The following is a 23,376-nucleotide window of genomic DNA, read 5'->3' as shown; positions in this document are numbered from 1 at the left end:
TCATTCTCCTACATGTAGCTGTCCAGTTTTGCCAGCACCATCTGTTGAAGAGACTGTCATTTTGCCATTGTATATCCATGGCTCCTTTATCAAATATTAATTGACCATATATGTTTGGGTTAATTTCTGGGGTCTCTAATCTGTTCCACTGGTCTGTGGCTCTGTTCTTGTGCCAGTACCAAATTGTCTTGATTACTATGGCTTTGTAGTAGAGCTTGAAGTTGGGGAGTGAGATCCCCCCTACTTTATTCTTCTTTTTCAGGATTGCTTTGGCTATTCGGGGTCTTTGGTGTTTCCATATGAATTTTTGAATTATTTGTTCCAATTCATTGAAGAATGTTGCTGGTAATTTGAGAGGGATTGCATCAAATCTGTATATTGCTTTGGGCAGGATGGCCATTTTGACGATATTAATGCTTCCTAGCCATGAGCATGGGATGAGTTTCCATTTATTAGTGTCCCCTTTAATTTCTCTTAAGAGTGACTTGTAGTTTTCAGAGTATAAGTCTTTCACTTCTTTGGTTAGGTTTATTCCTAGGTATTTTATTCTTTTTGATGCAATGGTGAATGGAATTGTTTTCCTGATTTCTCTTTCTATTGATTCGTTGTTAGTGTATAGGAAAGATACAGATTTCTTTGTGTTAATTTTGTATCCTGCAACTTTGCTGTATTCCGATATCAGTTCTAGTAGTTTTGGAGTGGAGTCTTTAGGGTTTTTTATGTACAGTATCATATCATCTGCAAATAGTGACAGTTTAACTTCTTCTTTACCAATCTGGATTCCTTGTATTTCTTTGTTTTGTCTGATTGCCGTGGCTAGGACCTCCAGTACTATGTTAAATAACAGTGGAGAGAGTGGGCATCCCTGTCTTGTTCCCGATCTCAGAGGAAATGCTTTCAGCTTCTCGCTGTTCAGTATAATGCTGGCTGTGGGTTTATCATATATGGCCTTTATTATGTTGAGGTACTTGCCTTCTATTCCCATTTTGCTGAGAGTTTTTATCATGAATGGATGTTGAATTTTGTCAAATGCTTTTTCAGCATCTATGGAGATGATCATGTGGTTTTTGTCTTTCTTTTTGTTGATGTGGTGGATGATGTTGATGGATTTTTGAATGTTGTACCATCCTTGCATCCCTGGGATGAACCCCACTTGGTCATGGTGTATGATCCTTTTGATATACTGTTGAATTCTGTTTGCTAATATTTTATTGAGTATTTTTGCATCTATATTCATCAGGGATATTGGTGTGTAATTTTCTTTTTTGGTGGGGTCTTTGCCTGGTTTTGGTATTAGGGTGATGTTAGCCTCATAGAAAGAGTTTGGGAGTATTCCCTCTTCTTCTATTTTGTGGAACACTTTAAGGAGAATGGGTATTATGTCTTCTCTGTGTGTCTGATAAAATTCCGAGGTAAATCCGTCCGGCCCCGGGATTTTGTTCTTGGGTAGTTTTTTGATTACCGTTTCAATTTCTTTGCTCGTAATTGGTTTGTTTAACTTTTGTGTTTCTTCCTTGGTCAGTCTTGGGAGGTTGTATTTTTCTAGGAAGTTGTCCATTTCTTCTAGGTTTTCCAGCTTGTTGGCATATAGGTTTTCATAGTAGTCCTTAATAATTCTTTGTATTTCTGTGGAGTCTGTCGTGATTTTTGCATTCTCATTTCTGATTATGTTGATTTGTGTTGACTCTCTTTTTCTCTTAATAAGTTGGGCTAGAGGCTTATCTATTTTGTTTATTTTCTCGAAGAACCAGCTCTTGGTTTCGTTGATTTTTGCTATTGTTTTATTCTTCTCAATTTTGTTTATTTCTTCTCTGATCTTTATTATGTCCCTCCTTCTGCTGACTTTAGGCCTCATTTGTTCTTCTTTTTCCAGTTTTAATAATTGTGATGTTAGACTATTCATTTGGGATTGTTCTTCCTTCTTCAAGTGTGCCTGGATTGCTATATACTTTCCTCTTAAGACTGCTTTCGCTGCGTCCCACAGAAGTTGGGGCTTAGTGTTGTTGTTGTCATTTGTTTCTATATATTCCTTGATCTCTATTTTGATTTGTTCATTGATCCATTGATTATTTAGTAGCATGTTTTTAAGCCTCCATGTGTTTGTGAGCCTTTTTGTTTTCTTTGTAGAATTTATTTCTACTTTCATACCTTTGTGGTCTGAAAAATTGGTTGGTAGAATTTCAATATTTTGGAATTTACTGAGGCTCTTTTTGTGAGCTAGTATGTGGTCTATTCTGGAGAATGTTCCATGTGCACTTGAGAAGAATGTATATCCTGTTGCTTTTGGATGTAGAGTTCTATAGATGTCTATTAGGTCCATCTGTTCTAGTGTGTTGTTCAGTGCCTGTGTGTCTTTACTTATTTTCTGCCCGGTGGATCTATCCTTTGGGGTGAGTGGTGTGTTGAAGTCTCCTACAATGAATGCATTGCAGTCTATTTCCCTCTTTAGTTCTGTTAGTATTTGCTTCACATATGCTGGTGCTCCTGTATTGGGTGCATATATATTTAGAATGGTTATATCCTCTTGTTGGACTGAGCCCTTTATCATTATGTAGTATCCTTCTTTATCTCTTGTTACTTTCTTTGTTTTGAAGTCTATTTTTTCTGATATTAGTACTGCAACCCCTGCTTTCTTCTCACTGTTGTTTGCCTGAAATATGTTTTTCCATCCCTTGACTTTTAGTCTATGCTTATCTTTGGGTTTAAGGTGAGTTTCTTGTAAGCAGCATATAGATGGGTCTTGCTTTTTTATCCATTCTATTACTCTATGTCTTTTGATTGGTGCATTAAGTCCATTTACATTTAGGGTGACTATTGAGAGATATGTACTTATTGTCATTGCAGGCTTTAGATTCGTGGTTACCAAAGGTTCAAGGTTAGCTTCTTTAGTATCTTACTGCCTAACTTAGCTCGCTATTGAGCTGTTATATACACTGTCTGGAGATTCTTTTCTTCTCTCCCTTCTTATTCCTCCTCCTCCATTCTTCATATGTTGTGTGTTTTGTTCTGTGCTCTTTTTAGGGGTGCTCCCATCTAGAGCAGTCCCTGTAGGATGCCCTGTAGAGGTGGTTTGTGGGAAACAAATTCCCTCAGCTTTTGCTTGTCTGGGAATTGTTTAATCCCGCCATCATATTTAAATGATAGTCGTGCTGGATACAGTATCCTTGGTCCAAGGCCCTTCTGTTTCATTGCATTAAGTATATCATGCCATTCTCTTCTGGCCTGTAGGGTTTCTGTCGAGAAGTCTGATGTTAGCTGATGGGTTTTCCTTTATAGGTGACCTTTTTCTCTCTAGCTGCCTTTAAAACTCTTTCCTTGTCCTTGATCCTTGCCATTTTAATTACTATGTGTCTTGGTGTTGTCCTCCTTGGATCCTTTCTGTTGGGAGTTCTGTGTAATTCCATGGTCTGTTCGATTATTTCCTCCCCCAGTTTGGGGAAGTTTTCAGCAATTATTTCTTCAAAGAGACTTTCTATCCCTTTTCCTCTTTCTTCTTCTTCTGGTATCCCTATAATACGAATATTATTCCTTTTGGCTTGTTCACGTATTTCTCTTAGTGTTGTTTCATTCCTGGAGATCCTTTTATCTCTCTCTATGTCAGCTTCTATACGTTCCTGTTCTCTGGCTTCTATTCCTTCAATGGCCTCTTGCATCTTATCCATTCTGCTTATAAATCCTTCCAGGGATTGTTTCACTTCTGTGATCTCCTTCCTGACATCTGTGATCTCCTTCCGGACTTCATCCCACTGCTCTTGCATTTTTCTCTGCATCTCATCCCATTGCTCTTGCATTTTTCTCTGCATCTCTGTCAGCATGTTCATGATTTTTATTTTGAATTCTTTTTCAGGAGGACTAGTTAGGTCCGTCTCCCTCTCAGGTGTTGTCTCTGTGATCTTTGTCTGCCTGTAGTTTTGCCTTTTCATGGTGATAGAGATAGTGTGCAGAGCTGGTACAAGTGACCGCTGGAAGAGCTTCCCTTCTTGTTGGTTTGTGGCCTTCTCCTGGGAGAATAGCAACCTCTAGTGGCTTGTGCTGGGCAGCTGTGTGCAGACAAGGCTTCTGCTTCCTGCCCAGTTGCTATGGGGTTTATCTCCGCTGTTGCTGTGGGCTTGGCCTGGCTGGGGCTCTTCCTCCAAAATGGTGGAGCCCCGTTGGAGGGGGAGCGGCCGGGAGGCTATTTATCTCCGTAAGGGGCCTCTCTGCTCCCTGCTGCCCAGGGGGGTTAGAGTGCCCAGAGATCCCCAGATTCCCTGCCTCTGGTCTAAGTGACCTGTCCTGCCCCTTTACGACTTCCAAAAAGCACTCTCCAAACCAAAACAACAACAGCAACAATGAGAGAGGGAACAGAAAGAAAAAAAAAGGAAAAAACACGCGATTTTTTTTTTTTTTGTCCTCAGGTGCCGGTCCCAGGCACCCGCTCACTGGTCCTGCTGCCCTGTCTCCCTAGCACCAGGGTCCCTGTCCTTTCAAGGCTTCCAAAAAGCACCCACCCACTGGTCTCGCAGGGAAAGAACGCTCGATATTCTTTGTCCTCAGGCGCTGGTCCCAGGCACCCGCTCACCAGTCCCGCCGCCCAGCCTCCCTAGCACCGGGGTCCCTGTCCCTTTAAGACTTCCAAAAAGCACTTGCCAAAAAGAGGAAAAAAAGGGGAAAAACGCGCGATTTCCTCCGTCCTCAGGTGCCGGTCTCAGGCACCCGCCCACCCGTCCCACAGGGAAAAACGCGGGATATTCTTTGTCCTCAGGTGCCGGTCCCAGGCACCCGCTGACCAGTCCCGCCGCCCTGCCTCCCTAGCACCGGGGTCCCTGTCCCTTTTAGGCTTCCAAAAAGCACTCGCAAAAAAGAGAAAAAAAAAAGGGGAAAAACGCGCGATTTCCTCTGTCCTCAAGTGCCGGTCTCAGGCACCCGCCCACCAGTCCCGCAGGGAAAAACGTGGGATATTCTTTGTCCTCAGGCGCCGGTCCCAGGCACCCGCTCACCAGTCCCGCTGCCCTGCCTCCCTAGCACCGGGGTCCCTGTCCCTTTAAGGCTTCCAAAAAGCGCTTGCCAAAAAGAGAAAAAAAAAAGGGGAAAAACGCACGATTTCCTCCTTCCTCAGGCGCCGGTCTCAGGCACCCGCCCACCGGTCCCGCAGGGAGAAACGCGGGATATTCTTTGTCCTCAGGCGCCGGTCCCAGGCACCTGCTCACCGGTCCCGCCACCCTGCCTCCCTAGCAACAGGGGCCCGTCCCTTTAAGGTTTCCAAAAATCACTCGCCAAAAAAAATACCGCTCCGGTTTCTTTCCACCCGCCGGGAGCCGGAGGGAGGGGCGCTCGGGTCCCGCCAGGCCGGGGCTTGTATCTTACCCCCTTCGCAAGGCGCTGGGTTCTTGCAGGTGTGGATGTGATCTGGATGTTGTCCTGTGTCCTGTGGTCTCTATTTTAGGAAGATTTTTCTTTGTTATATTTTCATAGCTCTATGTTTTTTTGGGAGGAGATTTCCACTGCTCTACTCACGCTGCCATCATGGCTCCACCCCTCCCTGCTAATATTTTATTTAAGACTTTTGCATTGATATTTGTAAATTACATTGGTTTCTAGGTTACTATTTTGTGTGTGGTCTTTATTGGGTTTGGCATCAATATTTTACTTCTTTAATAAAAGTTGTAAGTTTTCCTTCTTTCTTATACTCTGGAGTGGTTTAGAGATGGGTGGACTTTCCTTGAGAAGCTGTCTGATTGAGATTTTGGGGGCAGGGAAGTGGGGAGGCTCTTTAACAATTTTCCCTGTTTCTTATTTGGAGATTGTTTAGTCTTTCTTTATTTTTCAGTGTCCACTTTTTCCCCTAGAAACTGTAATTTCATTCTGGTTTAAAATTTATTCTGAACAAATAGATGCTTAAATTAAATTAGTACAAATTAGTCACCTCAAACATATTTTTTCTTGTCTCAGGTTCTTCTCACCTTGTTGTTTTTTATTCTGTGTATTTGTACTTTCTTCTCCTTTTTCCTTCACTCAACTCTCTAGTCATTTATTTCTTTCACAGTGCTGCATTATTTCTCTCCACTCTTTTCTATTTTCTCATCACTTCTGTTTTTGTCTTTTAGAACTCCTTTTTTCTACTTTCCTATCCTTTATTTTCATTTTCTAATCTTTTAAGTCAGTGCTAGATTCAATTATTTTCCTGCTTCCTTTTCAAAACTGGAAATATTTGAATTTAAGACTGGATGTTCGCCATGAAGCTCAGCTGTGAGGTCCTACTGCCCCGTGTTTTCATTGTCTTTTGTGTTTAGGACCTGGGCAGTTGTTTGTGTTTGCCCTTTGACTGAAGAGTCATTTAGGGGGACATTTGTAGATTTCCAAGTAGAATGACTTTTTGTTTCCTTAATTTCTTATCAATTTGTTGCACTGTGGCCAGAAAATGTATTATTTCTACAGTTTGGAAGTTTATTGAAGTTTTTGTGGTGGCTTAGTGGATAGTCAACATTTATGAATATTTCAGCATCATGTCAAAATGTGGTGAATCCCGAAGAGCTGAGTGGAAATGTCTTTTTCACATCTACCTTATTGATTATCTTATTTGGCCTTGAGTGTGGTTACATTTTGTACTGGTTCTGCCTTGGACTAAGAGGTAGAATAAATTTTCCCACCACTAGTGAGGTCAGCATTTCTCTTCGTGTCTCCTGACATGAGAATGTGTCTTAAATAAGATCTACTTCTTCCCTGCATGCAGAAGCCTAAAAGGAACCAGCAGTCTGGTTGAAATTGCCAGGAGGCCAGCATCTCTTCCCTTCCCTTGCTACCTTCTCTAGCTGTTTGTGCATAGAAATCTCTGCATGGGAAGGAAGGAGAGGGATAGGGTGCTGGAGGGGGATAGGGAGCCGGAGGTGGCTGCTGGCACTGGGGGAGGGGGTGCACAACCCTTGCAAGAGGCACCTAGAGAACAGCAAGCCCCCGTGCTCACAAAGCCCTCCCTGGGGCCCTGTGCTAGCCTCCGCTGGAGCAGGACAGATGGGTGTTGGCAACAGACCAGCTCTGTGGCCTCTGTGGCCTTTGTTCTGGAGCTCCTGGCCCATCCTGCCAGGGACAGCTGGCTGACCCCTTAGAGAGAGGCCTTCAGTTCCCACCAGAACTAGGCTGGGACATGTGGGCAACCTGGCCAGGATAGTCACAGGGCCCCGTCAGAGCTGTGGTCTTCCATGTTCACTTAAAAGGTACAGGGGCAAACTGGGTTTTCTGTAATAACAATTAAGTACTCTCAATGTTAAAAAGAAAGCATTTACTATGTGTGATTTTCTGAGCTGATAAGTTCCAGGTCAGTGCATTAGACACTTTGCATTTAGGTGTCACAAACCATTGATTTTCAGTAAGCAGGCTGTGGATGCATGTGGATAAAATTGTGATTTTTTTCCAGAATCTCTTGCCTGGCATCAGTGCATCTTCATATCAACAGGTGTTTCCAAGGGGTGGAGAGTATCCATCTCCATATCAATAAGTAATTACAAGGGGGAGTGAAGGCATATCTGGACCTGAGAGGTTGACTGGGGCCCCTTTTTGCAGCTGGGTCACGAGAGACATAGGCAAGCAGAAGTGGACAACTGCTTGTACCCATTAAATGGGTTTCTCCTACTTTATTTCTCCTTTTGACTGATTTTGGCTTCAGAGGTATTTTTCCCTGGGCTGGGAAACCATTTTTCCCCCTGGAGTTACATGGCACCTGCTGGTAGATGTTTGGGCGCCCCTCTCCGGTTGTGGGCAGCACCTCACCACTGCTGATGGCTGTGTCTTTGGGGGAGCTGAGCAAGGGTTTGGGGCTGGTGGTTTATCTGCTGGTGGCCCGAGAGAGAGGAGGAAGGGTGTGGGGCAGGGCAGGGCCAGGATGTGCCAGGGACTGGAACCGAGTTGGGCCCCTGTTCAACCCCCTCTGAGCATAGGGGAGTGTGTTTGTTGTCCGTCTGCTCAGAGCGGGGCCTGAGGGTGTACGCGCCTGGCACTTCTTGCTCGGCCTGTTCTGGGCTCTTGGAGAAGTTCCCGCCCTGGGCAGGAAAGTGGAGCCTCAGCAGGTCCTGGGGTGGGGCCCTATCAGTGCCTGGACCACCCAGCTGCCCGTGAATCAGAGTGAACTGTGGGTGGCCAACACCCACCTGTCTGCCCAGCAGAGCTGCACCCTGAGAGGCCCCTGAATCTGCAGAGTGCACAGCGAGCAGCGTGCCTGGGAGAGCACCATTTACCTGTGGGTTCCTTGGAAACACATGTTACTACTGTAAAATTGTTTTATTTAAAATTGCATCAGCTGGAGTCTGTGTGGACCTCTGGGGCCACTGTGATTAGCCAGTGTTACATTGTGCCAGTCAGGCGGGAAGAGACACATGGAAATCTGGGTTGGTGGACACCACCCTTCCTGCCTATTCCAGGGAGGTTTGGTGCCTTTGGATGTTGGATTTGGGAGGCCCAACGCTTAACCTGCCCTTCCCCCTCATCACCCTCTTCTGCCCAAGTACCCTGATATTACATGTGTCAGAGGTTGGCACAAGAGTGTTGGCCCTGCCCCCATGGCTAAGCCAGGCCACAGCTGGCTTCTGCCAGCAGGGCAGGGGCAGCTCTCTGGGCCTGAGAACAGCTGGAGAGGACAGAGGAGGACCTCCAGCAAGGTGGGCGTTCCTGCCCGTGCTCCCATCCCCGGTGAGCCAGGACACAGATGAGGGACAGGAGGTGGGGTATGGACAGGCCTCTTGGGGATAACCGCAGCCTGAAAGGAGCAAGTGAGAATCCACGCTGTCAGAAAGCCAAGAAAAAAGGCAACTGAGCTAAAAATAGGAGCATCAGCCAGAATGTCGGGAAACGCCATCTGCAGCCAGGCTTGATTTCATTATCCCTAATTATTTAAGTCACATAACACAGAACAAACCTGGGAAGAGGATACCCTTTCTGCACAAGGGTAATGATCCCCCCTCCCCCAGTGCACAAGCAGAAATGATCTCAAAAATGATCCACAAAGTAGCAATAGCTGCAGGGTGCTAGGTGAACTTCTGAGAGGTGTGGTGGGCAGCTGCACCCCAGCTGTGCCCCCTAGGCTGGGCTCCACTGCATGCAAAGAGCTAATAATGGCAGCCCGCCGTTGTTTCCACATTCTGGCTGATGCTGCAAATGATGCTGCCCTTGTGTTTCAATCCACAGGGTCACAGAGAGACTGTTTCCTTAGAGGTTCCAAAGTGGAATTGCTGGATCCAGGAGAAAAGGTTATCATTGCTTTTTAAAGAGATAACAAGTCAGAGTCTGCGAGGCCCCCCAGGCACGCTGATGGCTTTACCACACCCTCACCTTCCTCGGCTCTCCTCTTTTCCCACCAAGTTTTCTTTAGTTTATAGGTACAAAAAGAGGCTATATTGCATATCCTTAATTACTCATGAGGTGATTATTTCTCTATAATTGTTACTACCTCGATTTCCCCTTTTGTGGCTATTTGCTCCCCTAAGGGTATTATTGATGGACAGGTGGCTTGGTAAAATGCATTGCAAGAACACCTGACCCACAGGGCCAGGGCCCACCTATCTGCCCAGCAGAGCTGCACACTGACAGGCCCCTGAATCTGCGGAGTGCACAGCGAGCAGCGTGCCTGGGAGAGCACCATTTACCTGTGGGTTCCTTGGAAACACATGTGTTACTACTGTAAAATTGTTTTATATAAAATTGCACTTTTATTTCAAGACAATGGAGATTCCCATGCAGTTGTAAGAAAGACCCCATGAGCCTTGTGGTAACACCTCATGAACTGTAGTTCAGCACCATAGCCAGGAGGTGACCTGGATGCAGATGAGATACAGAACATCCTGTACCCACAAGGGGCCCTCATGTCACCCCCCTTAGAGCCACATCCACCTGCCTCCTCACCCCTTGCCCCTCCTTAACCCTTGGCAACCACTTATCTGTTCTCTATCTCTTTAATTTTGTTACCTCAAGAACATTCTATAAATGGGATCACACCGTATGTGACTTTTGGGGTTGGATTTTCTGTCACTCAGAACCGTTCTCAAGACCCCCCTGCTGTTGTGCGGGTCTGCAGCTTGTTCTTTTTTATTGCTGCACATTAGTCCATCCTGTGGGTGGGCTGTGGTTTGTGGAACTAGTCACCCGGCAGAGAACGTCTGCTGTGTTTCCAGTTTTTGTCTACTCTGAATGGACCTGCTACGCATGTTTGCTTTCTAGCTATCCATTTCAGCCCAGCCCTCCATGGAGGGGCCTGAGCAGTGGGACGGAGCAAGCCCTGTGGTGCCTTCCTTCAGCCCAAGCGTATAGAGTATCCCAATACACGGGGCAACGGGATGTGAGTGTAGCCTGGACACATGCAATGTGCTTCCAGGAAAGACCATTTGGGCTCAAGTTCCAGCAACCTTTAAAAAAACAAATGTTATCTCAGGAGCAAAGGATCTGAAAAAAAGGGTCGGCATGATTAATAGGATAGCATCATTTTCACCATTATTAAAAGAAATTGCTAAACCAGTATTTGTGCTGAATTCAAACACTTCCTAAATTCCCGTATGGAAAAAAATATCTGGTAGGTCTGGTCAGAGGGAAAATAGCCCAGGAGTCCCCATACTGTCCAAGAGCTAGAGCCCTGGGGAGCTTTGCCCTCCCTCACCTCCCTCCCGAAAGAAAATTCTTCCAAACAAGAGCTGGCTGGTGGGGTGGAGCATGGTGTTTGCATACTTGGGAAGGAGAAATTGGTAGTATGTTTTCTCAGTCTCTGGACTATATCTCTGTAAGAACAGGCTAAAGACATGGAGACCTGGGCTTGAGTTGACATTTGTTATTGTCAGCCTTAAAATTTTTTTTTTAATTTTAACTATTTGAGTAATGTGAAGTGATACATCACTGTCACTTAACTATGATTTTCCCTGTTATCTAGGGGACTCTGAGCATCTTCTCATGTGATATCCAGCCATTTATGTTGGTCCTTTCTGTTTTTTTATTCTTATGTTGCTCCTTTTCTGCCTTCTTTTGGATTAATCAAGTTGTTCATATTATTCTGTTTTATTTCCTCTACTGGCTTCTTAGCCAATCCTTTTAAATTATTCTTTTTCTAGTAGTTTTGCTCTGGGGTTGTATGTAACATCCTGCCATCAAATTCTGTTGAGTCAGTATCGTGTAACTTAAGTCTTCTTTCTTCATACATGACCCTTCTTATCTCCCACTTCTTACTCCACACCTGACATTTCCCATGTCACAGATGGAACAAACTCACGGATGTGTGATGTCTTTTACTCAACCCATCTTTGAGTTACAGTTGACAAGTCTTTCACTTCTACAGATTTGATGGAAAAAACTTGGATTTACAGATCAAAAACTCAGCAAAATCTCAGTAGAACACACACAAAGAAAAACACACACAAGCATATCCCAGGAAAACTTCTGAAAATCATAAAGAGAAATGCTTGAAGCAGCCAGCAGAACACATTACCTTCAAGGGGAACAATGATAAGAATTTCCACTGACCTCTATCAGACACATTGTAAACCAGAAAACAATGGTATAAACCTTCAAACTGCTGAATTTAGAAAACTTAACCCTAAACTCTATGTCCAGCAAAAATATTCTTAAAAAAATGAGGTCAGATATAAATATTTTCAGATACAATTGAGAGAAACTGTGGCTAGCCAGGTACAACAGGAAATGCTAAAGGATGGTCTTCACGTGGAAGGAAATGATACCAGGTGGGAACTGGGTCCATATAGGAAGGAAAGGATAGCTCGGAATGATCAACAAATGGATAAACATAAATGGTATGCTTTTTCTGTTTCCCATAATTTCCCTACGAGATAACTGTTTAAAACATACATAATAACTTCATGTGCTGGCTTAAAAATGTATATATAATTCATCTCTGGGGCTGAATATACACATCTGGTATCAAATTCACCATGCTATACCACACATACACATTTAGCAGCTCTGATCACACTCAAACTATTTCACATGTACATTTATTTTATTTCATTTGCAAAAGTTACTCCAAACCTGCTTTCCTTGCACAAGAAACTTACATGCAGTTAAAGTAAGGTTTAATTTTGTAGCATTCCCCAAACGTACCTATTCCATAGAAAGCCCTATGTAGCTGGGTAATGGGGTACAATTAAAAGGTACAGTCTTTAAATCAAGAATTTTGGTGTCATGGAGACAGGAAATGAGTGAAAACTGGAGTGGGGGCAGTGAGTTGTGGAAATGCAGAGAGGTGGTTCATTCCAACCATCTGCAAGGATTCCCAGGAGCTGGACTCCAAAGTGAGGCTGGAGGAGGAGTTTGGGTGCTAAACGGTCTTCGGTTGTAGTGAGAAGGTATACAATCTCTTTCTACTTTATGGCACCAGTATAAAAAGCACACACAAGCCTAGGAATTTCAAAAGGGGTAATCGCCATCAGTCCAGCGGTGGGAATTAATTTGGTGTCTTAACTGATTCCTTCTTAGGCAGCACGTGTCTGCGGAAAATACCAAAGCTGGGTAATGGGCAAGACTGACACAGGTGAGAAATTGTCTGGTGTCCACATGCCCTTTGTTAGTGACTCCACGGATCCCGCCTGTGTTGGGGTGTATGTTGCCTATGCCCGCCCCCAGCTAAACCGACTGTGCACGTGCCAGTCCTCAGCGACCTCAGAGATGCCGTGCGCACGTACCCATGGTCAACACACCCTGGGAACTCCCGTACTCGTGCCATCGTTCAGCGACGGCCACATCCCCGTGTGCACGTGCCGTCGTCAGCGACCCCCCCCCCCCCGCAAGCCCCGCGTGCACGTGCCGTCAGTGGCTCGCGGCGGCTGCGGTCACCCGGCTGCCTGGGCCGCGTCCCGGAATATGCACGGTGGGAGTGGTCACCCAGTCCAGCAGGGGTCGGGGGCGGTGAGGCGTCCCCTGGCGTGGCGCTCAGGGAGGGGCGAAGCTGTTAGGGGGCACCGCGGCGTGTCCCTGCGGCGGCAGCCTCAGCCGTGCAGCCCCTCGCCGGCGGCACTCCGCCCCGAAGCGCGGTGGGAAACCTGCAGCCGCCTAGGGGCGCCCCACCTCCCTCCCCCGCCGCGGGGACACCTCCCAGTCGGAGAACAGCACCACCCGCGCGGAGACCTGCCCTTTAAGCCCGCGCCCCGGAAGCGGTAACGCGACTGCGCCGGGACCGGAAGTGGGGCGGGCGGCGGGCGGCGGGCGGCCGGCTCCGAAGCTGCCTCGGCGGCCGGGCGGGCTGCCGTCGCTGTCGCGTCCGGGTGGTGACTCAGGCTCGGACTGGCCCGGCGCGGCTTCGGGGCTGCCCATGGGGAGCGGGGGGCCGGGCCGGTGACGCCGGACGCCCATGGACGCCGCTGAGGAGCCGCTGCCGCCGGTGGTCTACACCATGGAGAATAAGCCCATCGTCACCTGTGAGTGCCCGCGGGCGCCCGGCCCGGCGGCTTCCTGGAGTGGAGGTGTGGCTGGGCTTCTGCCGCCGGGGCTCCCGCCGCCCCCCGGGGCGCCCTCCGACACACCGCCGCGACTCCCGGGCAGTTTCGGCCGCAGTTTGAAGCGTCCGGGACGCGCCCCGGAGCCGCGGCGAGGAACGGGGGCCGCCGTGCGCGCCTCAGCCCAGGGCTGGAAAGCCGACCTTCCGCTCGGATCGGGCTGCTTCCGGGCGTGCTGGGCTCTGCCGGCCGGGGTTCGCGCTCCGGGAAGCTTCCCCCGGCGACAGCCGCGAGTCCGTCGACGCCGGCTGTTGTGCACAGGCACCGACAGTGCCGCCCTGCGCGCCGGGCTCGGTCCGCGCTGCTCTGCGATTGGCTGCAGGGAAGCCCCTTCCCAGCGGAGGCTGCCCGGAGGCGAGCTGCTCGCCCACTGCGGCCCCGCTCTCGAGTCCACGCTCTGGTCAGCTGGACTGCTTGCTGCCTCTTGGTTTGGGGCGTCGGTGTTTGTGTGTGAGCCACATTTCTGCACGCGCAAACGAATTGTTTTTCTGCTACAGAAAAAAGTCTCCCCTGATTTAAAGAATTGTAACTTTAGAATGAAATACCTTAAAAATACTGAGCTCTCGTGGGAAGTGTTAATGTTGGTTGAAATCTTGATGACTTTCGGAGAAGTGTTTCAAACTATTAGGGTTTTTGACCTTTGACAGTAATTATTCTGTATCTTGTATCAGATGGTCTTCGTGCTTTGAAAGGAAGCAGAATCTGGGCCCCTGGGCCATAGGCCTGGAGCACTCTCCCGTGTTCGCTCTCTTTTAATGGGCACACTCCTTGTATGCTCCTTTGTGTGAGATCCCTGAGAAATTGTATATTTAAAGTTTGGTGCTTCATCTTCAGATGATAAACTCTCTTAGGGAAATGGACTGTGTCTCATCTAAATTTGGACATATGCATAGTTGAGCAAAAGCTGTTTTCTTTTTCCCCTCAGAATACTGAAAGTCAACTGAATGTCTTACTCAGGATTCTCCACTTCATTCCCAGAGGACAGGTGCCTGCAGAGCTGGTCTGGAGGCCTGCAGCTTCCAGGTGCTTTCTGAATCCTTAGGCAAGAGGAGGCATGCTCTCCATTTTAGGTTTCAGTGTCTTCCAGATCCTGGAACTTCCCCCCAAGTGCCCTGCACATTGTGAGGGCTGAATAAATACTGCCTCTCGGGCATCCACATATCTAAATATATTTCATACCTCTTAGCTTATACTTCAATACAGTATGTTTCTATAGACATTTCTACAAGCATAAGTTTCTTAAGACAAAGTTTCTTAAGCTCTGTGAAATTCAGCTGTGGCTAAATGGGTCAGTTGTTACCCCTGGTGTCAGTGTTTGAGGTATGAGTTCAATGTTCAGTTTCTTATGCATATGCATGACAGACAGTTCGAGGACAGCTTCCTTTCCTACAGGTTTATTATAATAAGCATATTGGTGGAGGCCCCTTCCGTGTTTAAAGCCCAGTTGATGTGTTACCTCTGCTGGCAGTGTCTCTGTCTTAAAAGGCACAACCTTTCATTATTGGAGTCTCAGAAAAGAAGGTGGCTTCAGTACACTTTTGAGAGAAAGCTTGAAAAATGAAAAAGATCACTTTAAAAGTCAAAGATTCTTTAACCTTTAGAAAGGGTGACTTCGTAGTACACATGTAAGTTAGATGTTAGTATCTCGGGCTGAAGCTTTGGTAAGCACTTGTTCTGCTTTCACTTCATACTTCGTCTCGTTCCATTCTTTCAGCCGCACCTGCTTGAGTGCAGAGGCTGGTTTAAGTGGTGCAGCCAGCTGCAGTCAGAAACTTGCTTCAAAAGAATCCACCCAGAGGCTCCACATTCCTCAGACTTTTTATCTCATGCACAAGTTCTTGGTGTTCAACATTTTTGTTCTCAGAAAGTCTGTTTACATCTTCACCTTGAATTCTTACCTAACCATTGCACGCCTCTGAGGTCTGTGTTTGTTCATTTTATTTATTGATTTACCCTGTGTTCATTGTAAAACGAAAGCAGGTTTTATGGTTGTTTTCATTTTTTTTTCATAGAATTTATAACATTTTATTTTAAGTGAAAATGACTTCTATGTCGTTTTTAAGAATGTAGAATGAAAGTGGTTCAGGTAAATCTGGGAACTGTTTATATGTGGCCATGAGAAGAATGGCAAGTTCCCAGAGATTAGGAGTAAACAATATTTTATTGCTTGAAAAACTTGCTGAGTTACTTTAATAGTGTTCTGAAACTACCTCAAAGTTTTAATGGCCTTCAGTCCATAATTAAGAGTTTCCACTGGCCTCTGGTGCGGAGTGACCACCTTAGCAGGGGATACTCCGAGCCCAAGATTGGTTAGGCTTGTAGAGGCTGGAGAGTGGACCTGAAGTGCACAGGGGTGCCAGCTGGACCGTTGGTGTTACTAATGTGATGACCTTGGGTGATGAATTCCCTAATCAGAGCAATTTGAATAGCTGTAGTATAATTTATTAATCATGAAAAATGCACAGTGAAACTGAAACAAATCCAGCAGATCCATTTGATCTAAATTCAAATTTTAGCTTAGATTTTTTGTTTTCAACCATCCGGTCAGTACTTTAGGATAACTACTTAGGTTTCTGATCCAGGAGTATGATGGGGAATTTATGTTCCTTTTCTGGCCATCTCATTCTGTGGTCCAGGTTATTGTGATTCCATTGGTTTGTGGCTTGTCTTTGTTGATGCTCAGCATCATACCTAAAATAGCCCACCCACATGGAATTGTATAGTGCCTGAAAAATAACAGTTTTCCGTCCCAGTGATCTGTTCTCATGAGTCATGTCTTATATTGCTATTTACTTTTTCTGAGTGGGGGTTCAGATCTGACATTATAAATTTTGAAAGGGGGGAAAAAGGCAACAAATACGAGCAGATCTGTAGTGCTTTGCACCTAGTTGGAGTTTGTTTCTTTTTCCCCTGTAGGTTAAAGTTTCTAAATTTGCATGTGGTAACTTCCACCAATTGCGATGCTTTTGATTTAACCACTCATTTTCATTACTGGAAAAGTAACTTAAAAGTGTCTCTTTTTAAAAAAAAGTTGCACAGAAATGCAGGTCTTGGTCCATATTGAATTCTTAAACCAATAGTGAATCAGCAGTTGAGAAGGGGGAAAAACATTTCTCATAGGAACCTTCAGTTGTGCCATGGGGCATATTTGGAGGGCAGGGACTGAAGGCAGCTTGGATGTGCTGTCCTCTCCTTGTGTGGGGTTCCAAACAGGCCTGATGTGCACCCCTAGGCTGTTAAGTAAACTCTTCCTCACTTGTGAAACACTGATAATGACAGTACCCATCTATGGGTTAATGGGGGGTTAAAAGAATGATTATGTGTAAGGTACTCAGAAGAGTGATCATCATGCAAAACTGTGTTAGCTCCTAAGGGGAGATTCCTGAACCTCCTCTGTTTATGGTACCTTTAGTGTCTCCGTGATTTTTATTTATTTATTAAGGTATCATTGATACACACTCTTACGAAGGTTTCCCAAGAAAAACAATGTAGTTATTACATTCACCCTTATTACTGAGCGCCCCTCCCCACCCCGTACCCCATTGCAGACTGTCCATCAGTGTAGTAAGATGCCACAGAGTCCCTGTTTGTCTGAGCTACACTGTCTTCCTCATGACCCCCCAACACCATGTGCACAAATCATGATACTCCACAGTCCCCTTCTCCCTCTCTCTCCACCCGCCCTTCCCCACCCCCCTCCTCCACCCTTCCCCTTTTGTAACCACTAGTCCCTTCTTGGAGTCTGAGTCTGCTGCTATTTTGTTCCTTCAATTTTGCTTCTTTGTTATACTCCACAAATGAGGGAAATCATTTGGTACTTGTCTTTCTCCACCTGGCTTATTTCACTGAGCATAATACCCTCTAGCTCCATCCATGTTGTTGCAAATGGTAGGATTTGTTTCTTTCTTATGGCTGAATAGTATTCCATTGTGTATATGTACCACATCTTCTTTATCCATTCATCTACTGATGGACACTTAGGTTGCTTCTGTATCTTGGCTATTGGAGTAGTGCTGTGATAAACATAGGGGTGCATATGTCTTTTTGAATCTGAGAGGTTTTCTTTTCGTAAATTCCTAGGAGTGGAATTACCAGGTCAAATGGTATTTCTATTTTTAGTTTCTGTGATTTTTTTCATGACTCTTGGTTAAAAGGAATACTTAATGATTCCATTAATTAAGTAGCTAGGTCCAGGTAATTTTATTAAATAAATAAGTATATGTCTTAACAGTAGCTGTTTGAACAAATAATACACAAATATTGTAGGAAAAAAATTATTTCATTTTTAAATGACCACAATAACATACTAGTGTTACACATGTTGGACACTTCACAACTTCTCTAACATGGGAATCAGATTGGACACTGCCATCCTCTTTGATTTTTGTGTGTGTGCTTGCCTTTTGTCACAGCAACTACCATTTTGTGGTGATAATGTTGTCATTGAACGGAATGTAGCACTATCCAGTGTTGAAACTGTGAATACTTCAAGTGGGGTCCAGTACATCTTCAGCATTGCTGTTCCCTTATAAATTTAAAATACTCTGGGGGGCTTCTGGGTTTGATGTGGTATAGAAAGGTACCTGCGTACACATTTTGGGAACCCATGTTATTAGCCTAACTCTAGGTGGATTTGAAATGATGGTTTCGAACTGAAAAGCTTCCTTTTCTATTTGAACTTAGCTCACGTGTCATTTACGAAATGTGTTTCTAAAATTTCTACTAAAATTTCTATCCAAGTGAAATTCAAGGATCTGATTTTTTATTGTGAAGCACCAGTGAATCTCTGACATAATCAAATATGGCAGACATGAGCCAGCCTCTCCTTAGAAAGGAACTGCCAACTTGATGGTGTGGCACACACACTGAGACAGGAAGGGCTGAGCTGGGCATCTTTTAGTGGAATTGCAGATGACTGGCTGAAGAAGTTTTTGTCCAAAATAATGCCTTTTGCCACCTGATAGAGTGTCCTTGCACATGCACTGCATGACAGTGTGTGTGGCCTCACAGAGGCTCATGTGCTGATCTTCCGTGCCTGGTGGCTTCAGATTTAGGTGGCACCCCAGGGGTGGCAGAAGACGGCTCTGCTCAAGTACTGTTATGCCCGTCTTTCCAAACAGCCTCCCCCTCATTGGCCCCCGTGCCTCTCTCCCCTCCTTAGGCTCACCTGTCCTTCATCTTCCTCCCTTTCATCTTCACCGTGTCTTTCCTCATAACACGAATTTTGAATGTGTTCACTGTATTTTGGTCTTAGAGAATATTTGGTTTTAAATAAAAAATTGATGACTTTAGGGTCAGTCATGACTTCTCATTTCCTCTCAAACTGACCTTGAGTCTATCAGCAAACACTGTTTTATCTTTGACTCATACGTGGAGTTCACCTGCTTTTCCCTGCCTGTACTGCTGCTCCCTCGGACTCCCCCTTCACCTCCGCCTGGTCTGCTCCAGGGGCCCCCCACCTGGCCTCCTACTGCACCTGCACCGGCTGATGCTCATCTTCTGTGGGGTTCAGGGCCATCCCCCTGAAAGAGGAGTAATTCCTCAGCTCAGCTCCCTCCAGGGGCTGACCATCTTCTCTGCATAGCATTCACAGACCTTTCCATGGGCAACAAGATCCTCCCTGACATGCAGCCCTCAGGTCCCCACCGTGGCTTCCTGGCTGTTCCCTGACCACCTGCAGCCACACCCACTCTTCCCTTGGTGCATCAGTGCTTCCCTGTTGGTCCCCTCCCTCCCTCTGGTGGCTCTCAAAGGCCACCTCCCACTCTGTACTGCTGTTTGGCACCCTGTTGATTTTATTCATCTTTGCTCAGAACCCCCTGACAAATTTGTTTTTTGTCTTTCTCCATCCCTGACTCTGGCTACTTGCAAATCTAGAATGTGCAGAACCGCAAGAATTTTACGTGTTTTGTTCGTTGCACTGTTTGAGGTGCCTAGAGCAGTGGTTGGCATAGAGTGGGTGCTCAGTAATTATTTGTTGAATAGATTAAATAAATGAATAAGCATTTCTTTAAGGGAAAAACTGCACCATGCCACTTAATGCTGTATAAGTTAGAAGGTTTTGATGACATAACGTTATTTTCTTCAAGCATACGTTTTTATCAAGATAAGACAGCTTTGTATCAAGATAAGACAAATTCTTGGCACTTGAATCCTGCCCTCTCAGACTTGTTTTTAGGTAAACTGCTATGCACTTAGGTTTTTTGATTCTGGAACATTCCCTGGAGTTTTTGAATCTCAGAAACACGTTACTCCAGTCGAAGAACTCCAGCTAACTGGTCAGCCAAGGACTGTGTCCTTCGCAGTCATGGCTAGGTGTGCGTTCTTTACTACAACCAGAGAGATTTACTCCCAGACCACAGCATTCTTGGGTCACTGATGGGACTTCTGAGACAGAGCATTAGGCTTGAGGGATTATCACCTGGCATGTGGATGAAGCCTTGAAAGAAGATACATCTGTAACTTTTCCAAACTGAACTTAATCCTTAAAAATGCCTAAATAAAAGGAATATGTTTTTATTATAAAGAGTGGAGTCCAGAAGTGGACTTGCTGGGTTGAAAGATGGGAGTGGCTAAGTTTGAAAGCGGCCTCTGGATGGTGGGAGGCTAGGCTCCTAGTTATGTTCCCCTGGGGGGCAGGATCTTCTTTTTCACTTTGCCAGTCTGAGGGATGGGGAAGAACTGTCACTGTTTTTTTTAAATAGCTTTACTGAGCTCTAACCTATACGCACTGTGGCGTAGGTTACATGTGTCAGTGTACAGCTCTTGGGAAGTTTTAGGGTTGTGCGGCCGTCACCATAATGCAGTTAGAGCACGTGCCCTTCACCCTGAGAAGTTTCCTTGCACTTGGCATTTGATGCCTGCTTCTACCCCCAGGCATAGGCATCTGCTGATCTTCTTTCTGTCTCTATCAATCTGTGTTTTCTAGACATTTCACAGAAATGAAACTGGCGTTTGTGGTCTGTGTTTGGCTTCTTTCACCCACAGTGTTTTGGGGGTTCCTCCATGTTGTGCCACTGACTGCTGGCCGACCACATCTTGTTTGTCATTCATCAGTTGATTGTTACTTGGATTGTTTCCGGTGTCTGTCTGCTGTGAATAAGGCTGCTGTGGATATTTGCATGCATGTCTTTGAGCAGAGGTGTTTTTATTTTTCATGGGAAGATTTTTAGGAACAGAATTGCTGTGTTGTGTGATAACCTTGTGTCTTGTTTTTGAAGAAACTGCTAAATGGCTTTCCAGTGTGGTTGTGCTGCTTAGCGTCCCCACCAGCAATGCTAAGGGCCCTGGTTCTGCACACGTGTTCACTCATACTTGTCTATGTTATTCTAGTTTCCTAGTGGGTGTGATTTGGTGCCGATTTGGGTTTTAATTTGTATTTCCCTGCTGACTTGTGATGTTGAGCATCCTGCTTATTCTTCTTAGTCATTTGTGTATCTTCTTTAGTGAACTGTTCATTCAAAACTTTTGCCCATTTTTAATTTCAGTTAACATTGATTCGTAAGATCTCATTATGTTTTCTGCATATGTGTCCTTTATTAGATAACATGATTTTCACATATTTTCTCCTAATCATTGACTGTCTTTTAATTTCCCTAATGTGTCTTTTGAAGTGCAGACATTTTTAATTTTGGTGAAGAATGAAGACCAGTCATCAGTCTTTCTCTTATGGGGCGTGCTTTTGGTATATCATCCCTAAGCAGGCTTCATCCAGCCCAAGTTCGTCCTCGTTGTTTGGGTATGCACGTACCTGATGATTGAAGTTCTTTTTGTATGTTTATTGGTGATGGGACCTCTTCTGAATTACCTGTTCAGCTTTGTTCACTTTGACATTGAAGAAGTATAGCCAGAAACATGTCTAAAACATGAATTGGAGTAGCACTAGGAAACAGTTGTGCATTCTGTTTTTTGTATTTTATGCCACGTGTATTAATTTTCTAGAGCTGCTGTAACAAATGATCAGAAACTTGGTGGCTTAAAATAACAGAAATGTATCTATGCTCTCAGTCTAGAGACCAGAAGCTGAAAATCCAGGTGTGGGCAGGGCTGTGCTCCTTCCTGAGGCTCTAGGGTAGAGGCCTTCCTGCCTCTTCCGCTCCTAGAAACCCTCAGCAGTCTGTGGCTCGTGACCACATCACTCCAGTCTCAGCCTCCACTCCACATGGTCTCCTCTGCCCCTGGGTTTTCTCTTCTGTCTCTGATCAGGACACTTGTCGGATTTAGAGCCCACACGGATGGTCTGAGATGATCTCATTTGCGATCCTGAACTGAATTACATCTACAAAGACCCTTTTCCAAATAAAGCTCCATTCATAGGTTCTGGGGGTCAGGACATGACAACTGTTGGGGGGCCCCATCCATTGCCTACACCACGCATATGCACTGGGATCCTGGCACCGACTGGCCAGCCTCCGTCAAGCGTCTTGGGTTTTATATTGCTGCTTTTATCTTTGGAGATTTGTCCTCACTGAACTCTCGACCAGAGGAATGGTTCTTGGCATCTGGGATTTGGGGCTCTAGATGTTGATACAAGGTGGGATGATGTCTTGGAAAAAGAGGCTTTTTTGTAATTTCCCCTTCCTTCATTTTTTCTCCCCAGGGAAATAAATGCCTTTACTTCGCTTTTTGTGCTTGATCAACATGATTTTTTGTTCCTTAGTATCATTTAGGCCCTTGTTTGCAAAATTAAGAAAAAAACGAGCAGAGAGATTATGAAGACACTGACAACAGGTTTAGACCTTGGTTTGACAAGGGACCATTGTATTTTGGAAATTTTTCTTATTTTTAACATATCTGTTTAGCATTTAAAAGTCATTATAATAAGTTCCAGAGCTGTGATTTTAGGTAGAGCCTTGGAGTTGAGAATAACCTCCTTTGGGTAGTGATTTTTACTAAATCTGTAGTTCACCATTTATGGGCACTTCTAGTTCAGCTGATCAGTTGGGAAGTTTCTGAGCACCCAGGTGAACAATAGGAAGGCCCATCATAGGTCATTTAAAGCTGAAGACCTGAGGGCCAGTTGTGCTGGGCCTGGCCAGGGCCTCTAGTGTCGTAGCACAGAGAGGTCCGGCATTGGGGTGGCTGGCCCCTCCTCTACTATGACTTAGTAAAGGACTCAGACACCTTCTGCCCACTGGGAAGGGGGCTTGTCCCTAGAATTATCCCTCAGAGAAAGCCGTTGCTATAGAGTTAAAAAAGATGAAGATGTCACTTCTTTTAGTTCAGTAATCTAAGAATGGAGTAAGTCAGCTGCACTGGAAACTTTTAGTAGAATCTGACTCATTCTGAAGTTGAATTCATATTCTGAGGACCTGTTCTGATACCAGCACTGCCATTACTTCTGCTGTAGGATGGCCTGTCCTCTGGGGGCCCTGGGCTGTCCAGGGTAGACTATGAAGGAGTAGGTGAGGTTCACCAATAGTGAGTGTGTACTCAGCATCTGTGACATACCAGGCTCTGTTGCAGATGCTCAGGTGACATTGTGAGCTTACATTCTAGCAAGAGAAAATACACAATACACATAAGCAGTAAATTATATAATAGGGGATAAGTACTATGGATACTTGTAGATATGTGTAAGAGTAGATTCTTATCATGCAGTTTCAACGTTTGGGTATACTGGCTAATCTTGCTTCTCTATTCCCCGATTCCCTCCAATCCTACGACGTTACTTTGAAGCAAATCCCAGGCATGATTTATCTCTAAATGTGTGTGTTATGGACTGAATGTTTGTGTTCTCCCTGCCTCACTCCCCATTTCACTTGTTGAAGCCCTAACCCCCCTTGTGCTGGTATTTGGAGATGAGGCTTTCGGGAGGGAATCAGGATTAGATTAGGTCATGAGGCGAAGCCCTCGTGAGTTAGACCTCATTGAAAGTGATGTTTGAACAAGGACTTTTAGGAGGTGAGGGGGAAATCTT

General features: G+C 45.3%; 1 protein-coding gene across 3 annotated transcripts in view; it reads left to right on the top strand.

Annotated features, from left to right (window-relative positions):
• Window positions 1–12,756: 12,756 nt before the first annotated feature.
• Window positions 12,757–23,376, top strand: part of TRAPPC10 (trafficking protein particle complex subunit 10) — a 132,184-nt gene continuing 121,564 nt past the window's right edge. The window contains exon 1 of one of the 3 annotated variants that reach the window (XM_036994832.2): window positions 12,757–13,379. In XM_036994832.2, coding sequence (XP_036850727.2) covers window positions 13,313–13,379 — 67 coding nt within the window. In that variant the 5' untranslated portion in view covers window positions 12,757–13,312. The remainder of the gene's footprint in view (window positions 13,380–23,376) is intronic. The other 2 variants (XM_036994831.2, XM_036994830.2) reach the window with 2 other exon arrangements.

This window comes from Manis javanica, chromosome 3 (genome assembly GCF_040802235.1).
Source record: "Manis javanica isolate MJ-LG chromosome 3, MJ_LKY, whole genome shotgun sequence".
Taxonomy (NCBI): domain Eukaryota; kingdom Metazoa; phylum Chordata; class Mammalia; order Pholidota; family Manidae; genus Manis; species Manis javanica.
Note: the sequence above shows the minus strand (reverse complement) of the source record. Positions and strands in the feature narration are given on the sequence as shown.